The 16,929-nt window shown below is 44.5% G+C and overlaps 1 protein-coding gene across 1 annotated transcript in view; it reads left to right on the top strand.

Moving 5' to 3' along the window:
- Positions 1 to 16,929, top strand: part of Abca4 (ATP binding cassette subfamily A member 4) — a 123,776-nt gene that overhangs the window by 33,728 nt on the left and 73,119 nt on the right. Inside the window, exons 8-11 of the mRNA XM_040751937.1 lie at positions 2,570 to 2,810; positions 4,052 to 4,191; positions 5,186 to 5,302; positions 5,985 to 6,182. Of these exons, the coding sequence (XP_040607871.1) occupies positions 2,570 to 2,810; positions 4,052 to 4,191; positions 5,186 to 5,302; positions 5,985 to 6,182 (696 nt within the window). The remainder of the gene's footprint in view (positions 1 to 2,569; positions 2,811 to 4,051; positions 4,192 to 5,185; positions 5,303 to 5,984; positions 6,183 to 16,929) is intronic.

Here is a 16,929-nt window from a genome sequence, read left to right as displayed (position 1 = left end):
CAACTTGTCTTCAGTAGCATGATTCATTGTGGCTTTGCAAATGAATGTAAGGCTGTCTAGGACTAAGTGGTGTAGCAACACCAACACACCACCCTGTAACAATGGCAAACACGTGGACGGTGCTTACAGGGACAATTCTCAGAGCTCCACCTCCCTGGAGTCACTCCAGAGTGACTTTTTGGTTGTTTTATCTATTATGTACACGATTTAATTAATATTTGCTTCTATAAGACTTCTCAAATCTAGGAATCGATTCCTCCACCTAGAAGTTGATTGATAATGGGGATAGGGAGAGAATAGACAGACATGGTCACAAGCCTTTTGAAGCACGGAACAGGCAGCTCTCTTTTAGTGGGATGACTATTGTGGAAGAGGAAGCGAAACAGAAAATGTGATTTTCCTTGGACTTTTCCCCTTTGATTTTTCCAGCCGCCTGAGGCTCAGCCAACTTGGAAAATAACATGCTTGGAATCTGTATTAATAAAATTAAGCTCAATCAGGGCAAAGCAGGAGCTCTGCTTGGCCAGGAGAGAAGGGTCCATTGTACTGCTGGTCACCTGCTGCAGTGGGACTCTACCATTTTTCTCTCTATAGCATGTTAAAAACTCATATCCATATAACGGAGGTGAAGTCAACAGAGAATGTAAATAGCTTCCCAAAGCATATCAGCACTTTGAATTCTGTGTGGGCGTTCCAGAATATTCTTTGCCTGTTAAGATAACAGCATTTGTGAACCAGGTTAAAGCAGATGGCCCGGTTTATAAGAATTGATATCAGACCATTTGACCCCAACACAGCCCTTCATTTCTGAGTGCTTTGATTAAATGAGGAACATGATAATGATAATAACACCGATGGTCATAAGACCCACTGTTGTTGAAGCAATTTAAGATTCTGACTTTCTCACTGAGGCATAGACTGTGATTATAAACATGACTCACCGAGTGGATTCCACACGGTGCTCATCAGTTTCGGAAAGCAAGTGTTGGCATGTGTACAAAGAGAGAGACCACAGGTTGACGTCGCTGACAGAGTGGGAGAATGTTTTCTGTCATGCCTGGTTGAATCCTAATGCTTTTCTTTTTTTAATTTCCAACTTCCTTAGAACGTGAATAGTAAGGTGTGTCTAGGGAATAAACACAGCATTGTTTTTATTTTATATTTTCCCTAAAATAAAGCCAAGTGGCCTTATTGGACCAAGACACTGGTTGGTGCTTCTGCCAGTGTCTCCCTAGCTCTCAGCATCATGGATGAAGCCATGGGTTCCATGACACCATAGAGAGGAGAAGGGATACCAGGATGCCAGGCCCCTCTTAGTTGACATAGAATTTGAAATTTTCTCCCATAAGAGAGACATCTTCTGCTCTTTGCTTGAATCTTTTGTTTTGTTTCATTTGTCTGTTTAAGATAAGGTTTCTCTGTGTAGCCCTGGCTGTCCTGAAACTTGCTTCGTAGACCAGGCTGGCTCCCAAGTTCTAGAATTAAAGGCATGCACCACCATACTCAGCTCTTTGTTTGAATGTTAAAACCTACACACACACACTCACACACACACTCACACACTCACACACACACACACACAGGAGTGGAATGGGGGAGAGAACAAACCACACCATTCAGTTGAATGGAAGATTCAATGTGATAAATTATTCAACGTGATAAAATTAAGTTAGTAAGGGGATGTCGTGGGGAGCTGGGGAGGTGGCTCAGTGGTTCAGAGAACTGACTGTCCTGGAAGAGGACTAGAAATTGGTTCCCAGCATCCACACAGCTGAAGCATGCTTCCCATAGCAGCTCCGTTACCTGTAATCCCAGCTTCAGGGCACCCCTCTCTAGCCTCTGCGTGTGTCATCTGCATGCACACATGGACACCCAGACACAGACATAGACACATACACACAGCTAAGTAAAAAAATATTAAAAAGATTATTTTCCAGATATAGAACACCAAATTCTAAACCTTTTAATCACAGAAATTTGCCGTGGCCTTGCATTTCCAGAACATCGACATTTCTCCATTATTTATTTCCCAGTTTTTTTTCTAGGATCTCCATCTTGATGGGATAACAGCTAGCTTATGCTGCTGTATTCCCTAAGTTTTTTCCAGGGACACAATCCAAAGGAACCCAAACAAAGGAGAACTGACATTAGCATGTTTTATGTGCATGTTTGTCCCCAGATGGATGATAGCGAGTTTTGTTTCCTGCAGCTGTGTTAAGAATTGCTGAGAGTATATGTTTCCTTTCACATGTGGAAATCAAACACACATGCTAGCAAGCCTTGATTCTGTCTGTTTTAACATTATTCAAATTCGGGGCTGCAGAGAAGCATCAATAGTTAAGAGCACTGACTGTTTTTCCAGAAGACCCAGGTTCAATTCCCAGCACCCACATGGCAACTCACAAGTGTCTGCAATTCTAGTTCCAGAGGATCGAATACCTTCAGACCAGACATATATGCAGGCAAAACACCAATGCACATAAAATAAAACAAAAACACTAAAACTCTTCCAATGTATATAAAATAAAATAAATTAAAAAAATTATCCAAAGTCTTTCCCTATTCCTAGTTTATTCATCAGCCAAGTGTTCAAGACTTGCTGTGGGTGGCCAGACCTATCCTGCAGAACCGTGGTCCTGAGACCTTTACCCAGATGATGGGTGTCCTGTCTGACCTCCTGTGTGGCTACCCAGAAGGAGGAGGCTCTCGGGTGTTCTCCTTTAACTGGTATGAAGACAATAACTATAAAGCCTTCCTGGGGATTGATTCCACAAGGAAAGATCCTACCTATTCTTATGACAAAAGAACAAGTAAGTTTTCTGAGTCCTATAGGTAAATTGACCTCTAGTGTTGGTTAAGATGATGGATTGGGGACATGGGAAAGCTGGGCAGATGGCTCACTTGGTAAAGTTCTTGCTACACAAGCACAAAAACCCAACTTCAATCCCCAGAATACACACACACACACACACACACACACACACACACACACACAAATCCAGGCATTGTTTGTTTTTTGTTTTTTGTTTTTTGTTTTTTTTATGGTGCCCACTTGTAATCACAGCACTGGAGTGGCTGAGACAAGAAGATACTGGGGGTTTGCTGGCCACCCGGCCTAGCCTACTTACCAAGTTCTAAGCTAGTGATAAAGCAAGGGAGGTGGCACACCTTAGGTTGTCCTATGACCTCCATGTATATGCATACACATTCATGCACACTTGCACACACTCATATGTACAAGCACTAGTGGGAAAAGTGATGGGTTAGCACTTCTAAGAAGCCAGTCTTGGGGGTTGATCTCCTTGCTCCTGTTAAGAGGCCTTGGGCAAGAGGATTTCTCCCAGAAATTCTCTTTCCCTTTGTAGAGGAGAGTGGTGCTCATAGAAGGCTGAATGTGAGCCCTGGAAAACACCCAAGCCCACTTGGAGGAAAGAGAGGGGGCATTTCCCAGTGGTGTAACTGAACTGGGGTTAAGTTCCAGGGAAGAGAAGGATGACAGATGAGGAGGCAACCCAGAGTTACAACAAAGCTCGGGCCGATAGAGTCCTGGCAAGTCAACAGGGCTGGAAAGCCCTTGGCAAGCCCTTGCCTCACTTTCACGGTTTTGGAGTGGAGGAGGCTCTGAAATTACAAAAAGACAGCAAGAGTCACAGCAAAAGGAGTTGGACCCTGAAACAGCTACGTACAACACAGAAGAGAAGCAGTTAACAGATACGGAACTAGTTGAGACTAAAGCTGAGATTCCAATGTGGGGAGGCTTGTTTGGGCTTTCACTCCCTTTGGTCCCTTGCAAAACTCACAAAACTCTTTCTTTTAAGCTGAACCATATCCTTTGTCACACTGTGGAGGCTATTATCAAGGGGCACTGTGGCATTCTGTCACTAATGATGAGCTTGCTATTAGTGGGGTCCAGCCCAATAATTTAGATTATTTCTCAAACCCTCCAGTGTGGCACTGAATGAGAGCAGGACATGTGACTTGATGCACTAATGACTGTGTTTAGTTATGAGCAGTGGGGAGTTTTGAAAATGTGACCCTTCTCTCTTGACAGCATCCTTTTGTAATGCATTGATCCAGAACCTGGAGTCAAACCCTTTAACCAAAATAGCCTGGAGGGCAGCAAAGCCATTGCTGATGGGAAAAATCCTCTTTACTCCAGATTCCCCTGCTGTTCGAAGGTTACTGAAGAATGTAAGATCCCAGATGGTCTAATTCCCTTATGTCTCAGACCTCCCAGAAGACAGTGTGTGTGTGTGTGTGTGTGTGTGTGTGTGTGTGTGTGTGTGTGTGTGTCTGTCTTTTGTGTGTATTTGTGTCTGTGTCTCTGTGTGTATCTGTGTCTGGTGTGTGTGTGTGTGTGTGTCTGTCCTTTGTGTGTATTTGTGTTTGTGTCTCTGTGTGTATCTGTGTCTGGTGTGTGTGTCTATGTGTATCTCTGTGTGTGTGTGTGTGTGTGTGTGTGTTTAGATATGCTCCTGCCAGTGACTCCCCTGCTTGTTTTCTCCTAAATGGACTCCCGGGTTTCCTCCCCCCATACCCTGCCATGGTAGGAATGCCTCCCTCTGGTGCCCACCCTCTCTGAATCAGCCTGCTATGGCATTGTCTTTCCACCTCTGTGACTTATATTACGTTCATCATACTCTGATCCCTGGTTTCCCAGAACAGGCAACAATGGGGAGTATGAATATTCGCCCACTAGGATCTTAAATATAACTTAATGAGATTTAGAAACAATGACACCAATGTTACATGTGTCTCCAAGATAATTAACAAATTAGATTCTGTCAATCCTGGAGTCTGAGAAGTGGCAATGTTCTAGGAAAGGAAAAGCACTTCCAAGAAAAGCCTTTGTTGGCTGAGGAGAAGCCTCAGCTGTTAAGAGCACTGGCTGCTCATCCAGAGGACCAGGGTTCAATCCCCAGAACCCATGTCTGTAGCTTCATGTCCAAGGGATCTGGTATTTTCTTCTGGCTTCCATGGGTACAAGGCATGCATTTGGTACATAGACATAAATGCAGACAAAACACCTGTATAGTTAAACTAAAAATAGCAATAATAAGTCTAAAAAGAAGAAGAGAAGGAGGAGGTGCCTTGACCAAGCATAGTTTATGACGAGGGCAGAAGACAGAACTAAAGGTTCTTCCTTCCGTTTTCTTCTGTTTTCTTTCTGTGTGTCTATTTTTAGGCCAACTCAACTTTTGAAGAACTGGATCGAGTTAGGAAGCTGGTCAAAGCCTGGGAAGAAGTGGGACCCCAGATCTGGTACTTCTTTGAGAAGAGCACACAGATGACCATGATGAGAGTAAGGATGCTCACAACATGGGAACTAGAGATAGTTCATCATGGCTCACAACATGGGATGGGGAGAAGGAGGAGGGCCATAGAGATAGTTCATCACGGCTCGAGTCAGATCAAGCGGAGCAAACAGAACTCCAAAGCATTAGTCTGCAAACTGTCACCATGTGGAGTCGCTGGCATTGGGTGGGGAATATGTGTCCCAAATGTGGGGAAGAATTTAAAAGTTGCCACAAGATCAGTATCTTTCCCAAGAATTTACTCGAAGGTCTCAGGTTCAAAAGGGGGTCTCCTGAAGAGGCCAGCTCTATACTGTCAAGATGGTGTCACTTGTGTCTATGCGGCCTCATTTGCAACTTTGTAAGGCCAAGAGACAAGAGTTCCCAATATCAGGTAAATGAAAATGATCGCACAACAGAGAGCCATAAAAAGGAAATCTTCTGTATCAGCTTACATGTTCACTAATTCTGCTCCCACACTCCATTTTGTCTCCCTCCACTCTAGAAGCCCTTGTGTTTGAAGAAAATGATAGATGTACATATGCCTTGCAATGGGAGGGAAGCCTACCAGCTTGTTTAGTGAACCTAGGGTCTCATTCATTGATCAGGTAAACTCTGAAATGCTCTAAGAATAAGAACAAAGGGCCTATAGAAGTCTTAATTTCTGTGACTATGTTTCTTCTACCCAAGGATACCCTGGGACACCCAACAGTAAAAGACTTTATTAATAGTCAGCTTGGAGAAGAAGGTATTACCACTGAAGCCATATTAAACTTCTTCCCTAACGGTCCCCGCGAGAACCGGGATGATGACATGACCAACTTTGACTGGAGGGATATATTTAACATCACGAACCACTTCCTACACCTGGCTAATCAATACCTGGAGGTAAGAGGCATCAATCCACTTGAGGACCATAGTGGGCTTCTTAAATCTAGTCTCATGGGTAAGGCTGGAGATTTGTCAGCCAGCCACCTGGTGCTGGCTTCGGTCTTTCATCCTTCCCACGAAGTAAGAGTGCCATGGCCATCTCTGGGAGCTCCTCTATGCTCACATCTTTCTCACTTCATAACTCCTCTGCTTCTCTCCTCCTCCCTTTCTCCCATCCATCCTCAACTTTCTCCCATCTGCCATTGTTCCAGTGACCTTCTATTAGCAAGTGTCCACCAAACCTGAATCTATGCCTCATGGATTGCTGAACACTCCTACCTTGAAGTCCTTGGCCTATAAGACCCAACATGTCTCAAAACAAAATCCTTTCCTAGTAGACTCCTGAACTTCTTAAGCCAATTAGTTGTATCAGCCTTTGCTCAGATTCTCAAGTCAAGAACATCTGGGTCATCTTACGTTTTCCTTTCTTCTTCGCTCTCAGTGCAACAGTGGTCATACGCTGTTACTTGATACCCACTTTTGTGCTGTGCCTTCTTGTCTCATCTGCCTTATCTCATCATCCAACAATTCCACCAAGTGTGCAGTGTTATCATTTACTGTATGCAGACGCAGAAGTCAAGGCTTAAAGGAGTTGAATAAGATCCCACAGCCATTAGGAGCACCAAGCAGAGTCCAAATTTGGGTGTGTCTGAATTCAGAGCCAGCCCTGATGATCTCTTTCTTCCCCTGTCACGCCCAGTCCAAGTGTGCTATCTTTCTACCTCTTAGATATCGAGAAGTGTTGCCTCTTCTTGCTCACTGGGCTACGTGAGCGCTTGAGGACTTGTACCAGCCTGTCCAAGCAGCTTTCTCTCTGAATTCCAAGGTTCAGTCTCTGCTAATCCAGGCATTCCTCCACACAGACACCAGCATCACATTCCAAACACACATCTGTTTGCATCACTCCAATGCTTAAAGTCTCAGTGACTCAACAAAAAAGCATCCAGCCTGTTCCTCTCCATTGATAGGGCCTCAGCTGCTGGCAGTGCTCAGTGGTCATCATTACCCCAAACATTCCACAGAAGGTGGGAACGCCTTTCTTACAGCGTAAGCAACACCCCCAAAGGGACTCCTGCTCCACCAGGCTTTTGGGGCCTTAGTGCCTCAGAAAGGGAGTAGTTCTGACTGCGAAGCCTGGAACACATGCCACCATGGGGACTTTTCCTCTAAGCAAGATTCCTATGAAGTAAGGGAGGAATTATATATCTGCTCAAGTCTGAAGTGATTTTTCCTATTGCCACCATCTGTCTGTTAATTCTTTGTTTGTTTTCTTCATGGTGCTGGGGCTAGAACCCAGGGCCTCCTACATACCAGACAAGTGCAACCAGGGAGATATAACTCCTCAAACCTAGTCATTCATTCCTTGACACTTGGCCCCGACTTTCACATAAGCTTAGAAGTTCACTCTCCCACGATCTTCAGTCCCTCTGCATACCCTCAGGTCTAAGTTCAAGTACAGTGATCTGTCTTTGCCCGTTTCTAGCTTGGATAGCTAAATGGATTACTTGGCGTCAGTGGGCATAACTTAGTTATCTTCAGATTGTCAACCTCAGCCCCGGGGACTTGCACCTCTGAAAGCTGATCACACCCAATGGGCTAGGCCTCAACCTTCAAAAACCTAGCACCATCAGAAGGTTTAAGGTTTGCTGGGCATAGCAGTGCTCACCTTTAATCTCAGCACTCAGGTCATAAGAATGACTCACTAGTGAGAAAAGGCCTGGCTTTATGTGTTCACGAGGATTCCCTGAAGCCCTGGGGCCACTAGCATTTCCCTAGCACATGCGAACTTCCTTCTCCTGAATCCTGGCCATGGACACCACTGCACACGCTGTGCTTTCTTAGGATGTACAAAGCATGGTGGCATCAGCACCTGAGTTGAGGCGATTCCCATCTTACTGGAAGACAACGGTGACCTTGAACGCTTTTTAGAAAACACATTCTGAGCACCAACCCTGACTAGCTGACTCGGAATTTCCACAAAAGACTCCTGGTATCCCGGGTATATTTACAGATCTATTAGGCTAGGGCAAAGAGGATTGCTGCTCCCACATACAGCCGCCAATTGATCTTCTGCCTCTCTGGCAATTAAGCCCATGTCCACCACCGCCACCACTGTCGTCTTAATCTGAGTATAGACAGGACCTCTGTGCATGGGTGAGGATGGACATGGGAGTTGTTTTTTTCTTCTTGTAGTGGTTCTCACAGCATTTTTGTGAGGTATATGAAAAATAATTCTTGTCTTTGCTTGACTTGACATTTGTACTATGACATGACAAGTTTCTTCCTTCCTTCTTCACGTTACCAATTGAATTATACCCCCATCCCTAAAGGAGTTATTTTCCCTAAGAGTAGCAATAGATGCCCAATGGGTATCAGTCTCTTAAATAGATAGGAATTAAGTCTTTAGGTTGAGACTTTCCTAGACTCAATTGTCTACTCTTTGGTCTCTGTCTCCGTGTCTGTGAAATGTGGATTTTAGGAGTATTTACCTACTACTTGGCTTCTTCTGAGAATTAAATGAGCTAATTCATGCAATACACTGTTATATAAGAAGCATTAATCAATTAATGTTAATCAAACATGCAAATAAACCTGGTCTAAATTGGACCTAACCCCCAGCTGGTCCCCTCTCAAGCTCATGAAGTTACTGACTGTGTGTCTAGCTTCTCAGCCACTGGGACTTCCCCAGGGCTTTGGAGAGCAGACCACTGTGGTCAGAAGTCAGTGGCCTCCCCATGGGGAGCCCTACATGGCTCTCAGTGACAGCAGAGGTCATGATACAGTTTCTTATCTTCTTGCCCTTGGGAGTGGGGGAAGCAAGCAGTTAGGGGACAGGAAGGAGAAGGTGGGGACAGGAAGGAGGAGTTACAGACAGGCAGTGAAGGACAAAGCCACCGCAGTCCATCCTGGGTTTCTACATCTGCTCTTGTGTTTTGGGCCATCTGCAGTAGCCTTGAAAACTCCACTCCAGAACACCCGAGTGGCACACTTGCCGTGGAACCCCTTTCCAATGGTTCAAAAGGTTTCCCTAGGACAGGGAAGGCAATGTGTTATCACTTACACCTTACCTAAGAAGGCCAGCTTGGTACCTCATTTTCAGTAATGGGGCTTGAGCTAACGAGACTAGAAAAGTTCCTCACGGGCCAACTTAGGTGCCCACGTCTATGCCTACTCTAAAAACAGGATCCAAACAAAAAACACGTGAGGAAAATTAGGCAAATGAATTCTGTTACCTATAACAGAGGGAATTGTGACACTGGAAGTAACAGAAGCTCTGAGAGGGAAGAGCAAATCTTTAACTCTTTCCTCACTATGGGAAGTGAGGGTAAGTCAGTTGACTTTCTCGGTGACTAGAGGGGCTAAATCTTCATCTTCCTGCTTAGGGTGAGGCCCTAGTTTTGACCATCCCATGGAGCAGCCTGAAGGGTATCCATTCTCCTGAATCAACAGCTGCATATGCGACTGTCTCACCGGTCCCACAAGGGCTAAAATCTCTGCTTCTTTCTTCTTAGTCATTCTGAGAGATTTGACCCTTTATTTGGCTTTGTACACTTTATTTATTTTTGTACAATTTGAAGTAACAATCACGGACATAATGAGAGACAAGCGCGGAGGCACAGAGCACTGAGCACATTCATCAGACCTGCGTGTAAATGCTAGGCTGGGGGACTCTGTGTCTAGAAGGTAGGGAAGGACCAGTACCTCTTCACGGCTGTGGGGATGACCTGAGACACTCTGGGCTCACTCCAAGAGCACCACACAGGGCAGCTGCTGCTCTGAACCACAAACCACGATGAGAGTGCACCTTTTCTCACCCCCAGAAACTGCTTGAGCATTAGTGAGGGCTGGTGATCACTGGGCTAGCCTTCGTAGAGCTGCAGTTGGGTCTGCCTATTCCCGAAGGCTGTGAGGACAGCTCTGGGATGCCGGGCTGCAGTGGACGGTGACTCAGAGCTGAGGACCTTTCTTATCCTCAGACCACCTCTCAGATAAAGTTTTCTGTGTAGCATCCCTTACCCCATAGCTAAGTTCTGCCTTTCTGTTGTTCCTGAGAAATGAAGATAAAGGTGACACAGACCTCTCTTGGTTAGAAGGTGGACAGATGTTAGTGACATTTGAGAACCTCCACATCACTCACATGTGGAAAGGCTGTTCCCAGACACTGTTCCATCATCCTCTTCTCCAAACCTAGGGAACCTGAAGTTCAGTGAGGACTTCATAGGTAAATATTTATGTGTGTGTGGGGGGGTGTGTTTGCTTATTTACTTACTTTGTGTGTGTGGTAGAGGGCAGTAGGGGGTACCATGACATGTGTGGAAGTCAGAGGACAACTTATATAGTGATTTCTCTCTTACTGTGTGGGCTCCTGGGGTTAAATGTAGGTTTCAGGCTTGGTAGCAAGTGACTTCACCCTCTGAGCCATTGCTGGCCCACATCTAGGTAAATACCTTAAATTCTTACACACATACATTTTATTCAAAACCTATATTTGTGTCTATTCATGTTTTCTGTAGAAAAACACAATTATAAAAAAATCACAAATTATCCTTCTAATTACTGTTTAGTTGAAATAAACAGACATACCTCTCCTCTTTAATTCTTTGTGCAGCAAAAGTTTAGTCCTGGAATAAATCAAATCTATTTACAGTTCACACTGAATTTGAATTGCTTAGTACATTTGGATTTCAGGTCTTAAGTGTCATATCAGGAAGCAGACTTCAGCCAAACTTTAATATAAAAAAACCTTTCATCAAAGCATAAAATTGTACTTTAACCAATAACAACTGCCTTTTGCTAAGTATTGAGAAAACGCACATTCATTAACTCTTTATGAACTTGTTGGTGGTTATTTTCTTGAATTATCAGTGACTAGTTTTTAAAGCTACTTTTCTTTGGTATGCTTAATACTTTGGGCTACATGCCACCACCCAACCATGATGTTGGGAAATGTATTTTTCAGGCTAATTTACGGGAGGAAATTGGGTATTGAAGATGAGGTTGGATTGTGTAACGTTGTAGAGTTAGATGTGTGGATTTTGACTGGTTACCCATGCTGCTTGCTTCTGTTAGCTGAATGATCCCTGGGAAGGCATCGTTGGGAGAGTCAGGCAGAGTATAGAAATTTACATCACAAGAGCAATTATTATTTCAAAGGCTATGAACTAGATCCTAAGCAATTCACAGACAATCGCCATATTTTGTGGCTCTTTGAGCTCTCGAAAATCTAGAACTCGATCAGAGAAAAGAAAACAGGTAGAAGGTAGACCGGGACATGGGTGGAGGAAAGAGTCTTACATGGACCCTGGGAATCAGGGTTGTGATGGGCATTCTCACTTGTCATCTCTTGCAGCACTCCTACCTGCCTGATAGCCATATTATTGTCACTGCGAGAGTTGACTTCCCAGTATATCACGAAAGATCACGAGATTGTTGGGAACTTCAAAATTCTTTTTTTTTTTTTTTTTGAGACAGGGTTTCTCTGTGTATCCCGGGCTGTCCTGGAATTAACTCTATAGACCAGGCTGACCTCAAACTCATCAAGATCTACCTGCTTCTGGCTCCCCAATGCTGGGATTAAAGGTGTGCACCAACACCTCCTGGCTGGGACTTCAGAATTCTAACCCAGGTCTGTACTGACTCAATGACAAAGTTCTTTTCCTGTAATGTACAAGGCTCTGCAAGTAATGTCTGTTTCAATTACATACTGAGTCCAATAAAGGTAGCAATTATTTTATAGTACTCCGGAGATAATGAGTTGGTCTTTCTTTGCTTAAATATAAGCATATTAAGATGAGAACTTACAAAGGTTGGAGTACATTCTTTTTTAAAATTTATTCATTTATTATTTATACAGTGTTCCGCCTGCATGTATTTCTGCAGGTCTGAAAAGGGCACCAGATCTCATTACAGATGGTTGTGAGCCACCATGTGGTTTCTGGGAATCAAACTCAGGACCTCTGGAAGAGCAGCCAGTGCTCTTAACCTCTGAGCCATCTCTCCAGACCCTGGAGTTCATTCTTTTGTGTAGGTATAGCCATGAACTGAGCATTACTGTTAACCCCTGACTCCCCAGAAGCTCACTGTCTACAAAATCCAATTTACAAGTCATCCGAGTCCTGTCAGTTCTTCCATGTTCTCTCTCTTCTCTCCACACAGTTAGCTGCTTTTAGAGGCCTGTTCTGTCTCTCTTGGCCCCTCACTAGGTTTCCGAGCTCTTGTTGCTTCTGTTCGGTTCCCACATCCTCTCCAATGAGATAGTTCTAAAACGTGAGCCCACGGTGACAGATGGCTTACAGCTCCCCGGGAGGTTCCCATCACCATGAAGGTAAATGGCTCCACAGCTCCTTCCCATCCTATGAGACTGCCCCAGACCTCCCAACCTGGACAGTGCCAGCTTCCCCGCTTGCTCTGCTCCGAGGGCCGGCCACACCCACATCTACATTTCAGGTCCTGGCAGTGTTCCAAGCCTTCTTTATTCTGTGTTCCCTCCTCTCAATCACAACTCGTCCATGTGCTCTCCCCACCGTCCTTGACCTGACCACTTGAAGGGCTAAAATGCCAACGCGTTTTTCTTTTTGACTTCTCAGCTTTTCTGAGTAGATCTGTATCGGTTTCACAAAGTAGATACCAATAAATGCTACATCTAAGCAGAAAGTACTGCTTGTGTTGAGCCTTAAAGGTCAAATCCGATGGCTAAGAAAATCAGACAGACAATTTTAGGCAGAAAGAGAAGTTGAAATGAGTCACAGAGGTGTGAGCCCTCTGGACAAGTTCACACGGAGCAGGAGGTCTGGGCAGAGGATGGATGTAACAGAGACCTGTGTGTCTGGGTTAGCCAGCCTGGACTGTAAAAGCTTCATCTGTGGGCTGTCTATGTATGGGCTCTGCTGCTTGGGACAACACAACTATACCTCTATCTGAAAAATGAGGACAGCCCAAGCTATCTGGTGACTACTAGTGTGGCAGAACAGAGTGCTTGTGACACAGGGTGGTCCCACTGGTTAGTGCACAGCCCCATTATTAGCCAGTACAGTAGCCGTCACCTCCCGGTGTTGTTGGAACAATGGAACAGGAAACCCAGAGAACTGAAGTGCCTGGGAGTTGTCAGCCAGTGATGGTAACTTTCATTGGAACCAGCTGGGTAGAAAACATTGACCCCTTATGAGTCTTTGCTCCAACTTGCCCTTTTTATTTGTTTCAATACTGCATTTATTTATTTATTATAGAAACACTTTTATTCTTCATTGACATGTATTCCCTGCCTCTTCGTCGCCCAATCACAGTGTTTCCTCCCTCTTTGCCAGTGAATGTTTTAGAAGTCTGTTCACAGTCCCAGGTATATACTATTTATTACAACACCTCGCCTCTAATTCACCATCCCAAACAACCCAAATAGCCCAAAGTGATTTTATGCTGTGGTTTTTTTCCATGTAGTTGGAAATAAATCTTGAAGGCTGCAGTTTACATCTGCCAGGAAATTAATTCTGGGATGTTTGCCCACATCCACTGGTATGTTTCAAAAGGAGCCCAGGTGTCTGCATGAATACCATCAGGACTACAGGAGGCCTCCACTGGTGTTTATCAGCTGCTTTTGAAAAGAAGTGAGGGAGGATTAGAAATCTTCAATGCCTCCCTTATCTCCCACAACCTGACATAGATGCCTTTGGGGTTTCTCCGTCAAATGTGGCTATTTATGCACAACTGTCAACACGAGGTACCAGATCCCTTTGATTATCAAGTTCAAATGAAAAGAAGGACATTTCCTTATGGCCTCCTCTAGACACAGTGTGCCACGTAATAGGTATCCCCATGAAGCTATGACTTAATGTTTATGAACCGGAGACCAGGAGGTCACCACTGAAGAAGGGAACGCTGCTGCCCCTGCAGCTTCTCTTCCAAGGTGGTGTTTTGTTTAGCTTTGTCAACAACTGAGCTCCTCTGTGCAGGAGAGTGCTCCAGCCGCTCTCCCTTCCACCAGGGTGGGCTGTTTCCAGAAACAGTAAGACAGCTAGGAAGGAACTGCAGCCCTGTGTGAACTCCATGTGGGGGCTTGGCTATTCAGGAAGCTGAAGTGGGGGTTGGGGAACAGATGTTGACCACACACACACACACACACACACACACACACACACACACACACGACCGACTGTGAGACCCCTTTGTGGGCTTGATTGCTGCTTCCTTGGCTTCAGAGGACATTGTCATGGTTCCCATTGAGATTCTGAGTTCCTGCTGTGACATTCCCTCACAGCTTACCTTTGAGGGCATACGAAACACGAAACTGACTTTATTCGCTTTCCCAAATAGTGAACTGAGTTTATGTTGAGCGCTTTACACCAGCCAATCTTGTTGGCACACATACTTCCCTAACCCCCACGATGGCAAGTTTCAGAGAATGAGATAGCATTTAAAAATAGACTCCACAGCCTGCCTAGAACCCGGTATGTTGTAACTGACAAGCTTGTCACAACAGACTTGATAAATCCAGCCCAGGACCTCTGCTGGGGGATTTGTCGTTAGCTCTGCCTCTTACACACATGCGTGTTCTGATATACATGCCCATCAGCCAAGATTTTAACTCCAGAGATTAGTGTGAGTATCAGGAGGGAATGAGGTCACTTGCTGTGAGGCAATGGCCTCCCCATGGGAATGCAAAGCTCCATTGTGAATCACACCTCAGAGGAGCACTTGGGGTCTTCTACTCACATTCAAAGTCGCTTTTCCGTTCTAACCTCATCAAGAAAGTTTAGTGAGGGTGGCTTAATATTCACGTGTGTGGTTTTATAAAACCTTCTAGGTGGTGCCGTCTGAACTTCACCTGTTGGGCAATGATCAGCTAATAGATACTAATTAAGACCCACCATGCTCTCCCCCTCCCATTGCCCAGGTGGCTTTGGCTTCTGTCCATAGCATTGTTCTGACTAGATGGAGTGCTATGGATCAGCTCAGGGCAGTTTGTGTCCTCAAAGAGGGTATTTGAAGAAAATAATAACTGCTCTCCTCCCCTGATGAACAACTGTCACTAATGAAGACTAACCTGGCAGGAACCTGAAAGTCATTTTGGTTTGTGGTGTTCAAGATGTTTTACAAAAGCAACAGTAAAATGGTGTTTATAAAGGCTTGATTATTCTAGAGACAATGCAGTGTGCTGTACAGGTGGAAAATAGATTCTTCCCTGTAGCATGAATAATAAAAACCCAGAGACAGATACTGGAATTCAAGCTGAAGATCAAAAAAGCAAAGCAGCCAGCCAGTAGCTCTCACCTCTACCAAGGCTAAAATGGAGATCCTGTCCTCAGCATGGCTGGAGACTGAATCTCAGAATGCAGCCTGAGACACTGGGTCCCTTGTCTTTTACATACCTCTCTAGGATTAAAGGCGTGAGCTCTGTTTCTCTTTTAGACTGATTTCACTCTTGTGTAGCCCTGGATGGCCTTGAACTCACAAAAGACACATTTGCCTCTGTCTCCCGAGTTCTGGGATTAAAAGTGTGTGTCACCATTGCCTGGCCTCTATGGCTGTGGCTAGTTTTGCATTCTGATCCTTCAGGCAAGCTTTATTAAATGATAAATAATATATCACCACACTGCCCCCAGGAAGTTTGTTTCAGTGCACCATGTAAATGGGCTTTGAATGATCAGAGTGACAGATTTCCATGTGATGTGAAGGTGAACTGTGTTCAAATGGATAAGCTCTTGGATCAGTTTGGGGCATGAAGTAAGTTAGTATTCGTAGTTGATGCTTATTTTATTGTTATGCTTTTGCAATGTTAGAAAATAAACCTAGGGTCTTGTGCGTGCTGGGTGAGTATTCTACCTTTGAGCTTATACCCTTAGCTTTCTATTCTTACTGCGAGGCACCCATTGAGGCCTTTGCAAACACTGTCTCCTGTGCTTGTAAACCCTTAGGACAAACCTCTGAGGTCAGGCACAGCTCAGATTTCAGGGAGGGCAGCAGAAGCCACAGTTAGGAAACAGTAAGAGTGAATGGCATAGAGGACTCTCTGACCCCAATACTCCGCTGTGCCTCTTCCCAAGGTGATGATGCAGAAGAAAACGGGTTAGATGTTTTAGAATAGAAGTGAGCATTTGAGAACTCCTAAATTTTGTGTTTTCCGGAGTATCAAGGTTTCCATCTAGGAAAACATGTCAGGAAGTATGACTCTGAATCAGCTGCCTAATAAAACAGCCAGGATGGAGCGAGCCCACGTCATCACAGGCTTCAACAATATCACTGAAAACATCAGCTGTTTATTCCAGTATATAAAGACATAAGGTTCAAAGAGAATGAGCTAGATAACCCTGGAAGTCACGTTGCTAACCATGTATTTATTTATATCAGCTTTTTTCCCAAGAGTTATACCCAAAGTGTGCCACAACAAAGTCATTTTATGAATTGTTGCTATTTTTTCATGAGTCTGGGATGCATAGATTCTTGTCCAAAGCATAGAGGTAGTTACACCTGCACCATCAGGGCTTGTAAATTTAAACCAGTTCAGTTCAGAAAATACTTCTTGACTCCCTAGCAGGAGAAAATATTATACTGGAGACCACGTTGAACTGAACATGGCCATGACCTCAAGGGACTCAATACCGCTAGAGTTGTGCTGGCCCACAGAGGTACCTGCAGCTCCGTGAAATTTAAAACTTCATGCTTATGATATATCCATGATATCTTTAGTATTCAATAGCCACATGTGGTCACT

Source organism: Mesocricetus auratus, unplaced genomic scaffold, assembly GCF_017639785.1.
Source record: "Mesocricetus auratus isolate SY011 unplaced genomic scaffold, BCM_Maur_2.0 Super-Scaffold_100009, whole genome shotgun sequence".
NCBI lineage: Eukaryota > Metazoa > Chordata > Mammalia > Rodentia > Cricetidae > Mesocricetus > Mesocricetus auratus.
This window is presented reverse-complemented; position numbering and strand designations above follow the sequence as displayed.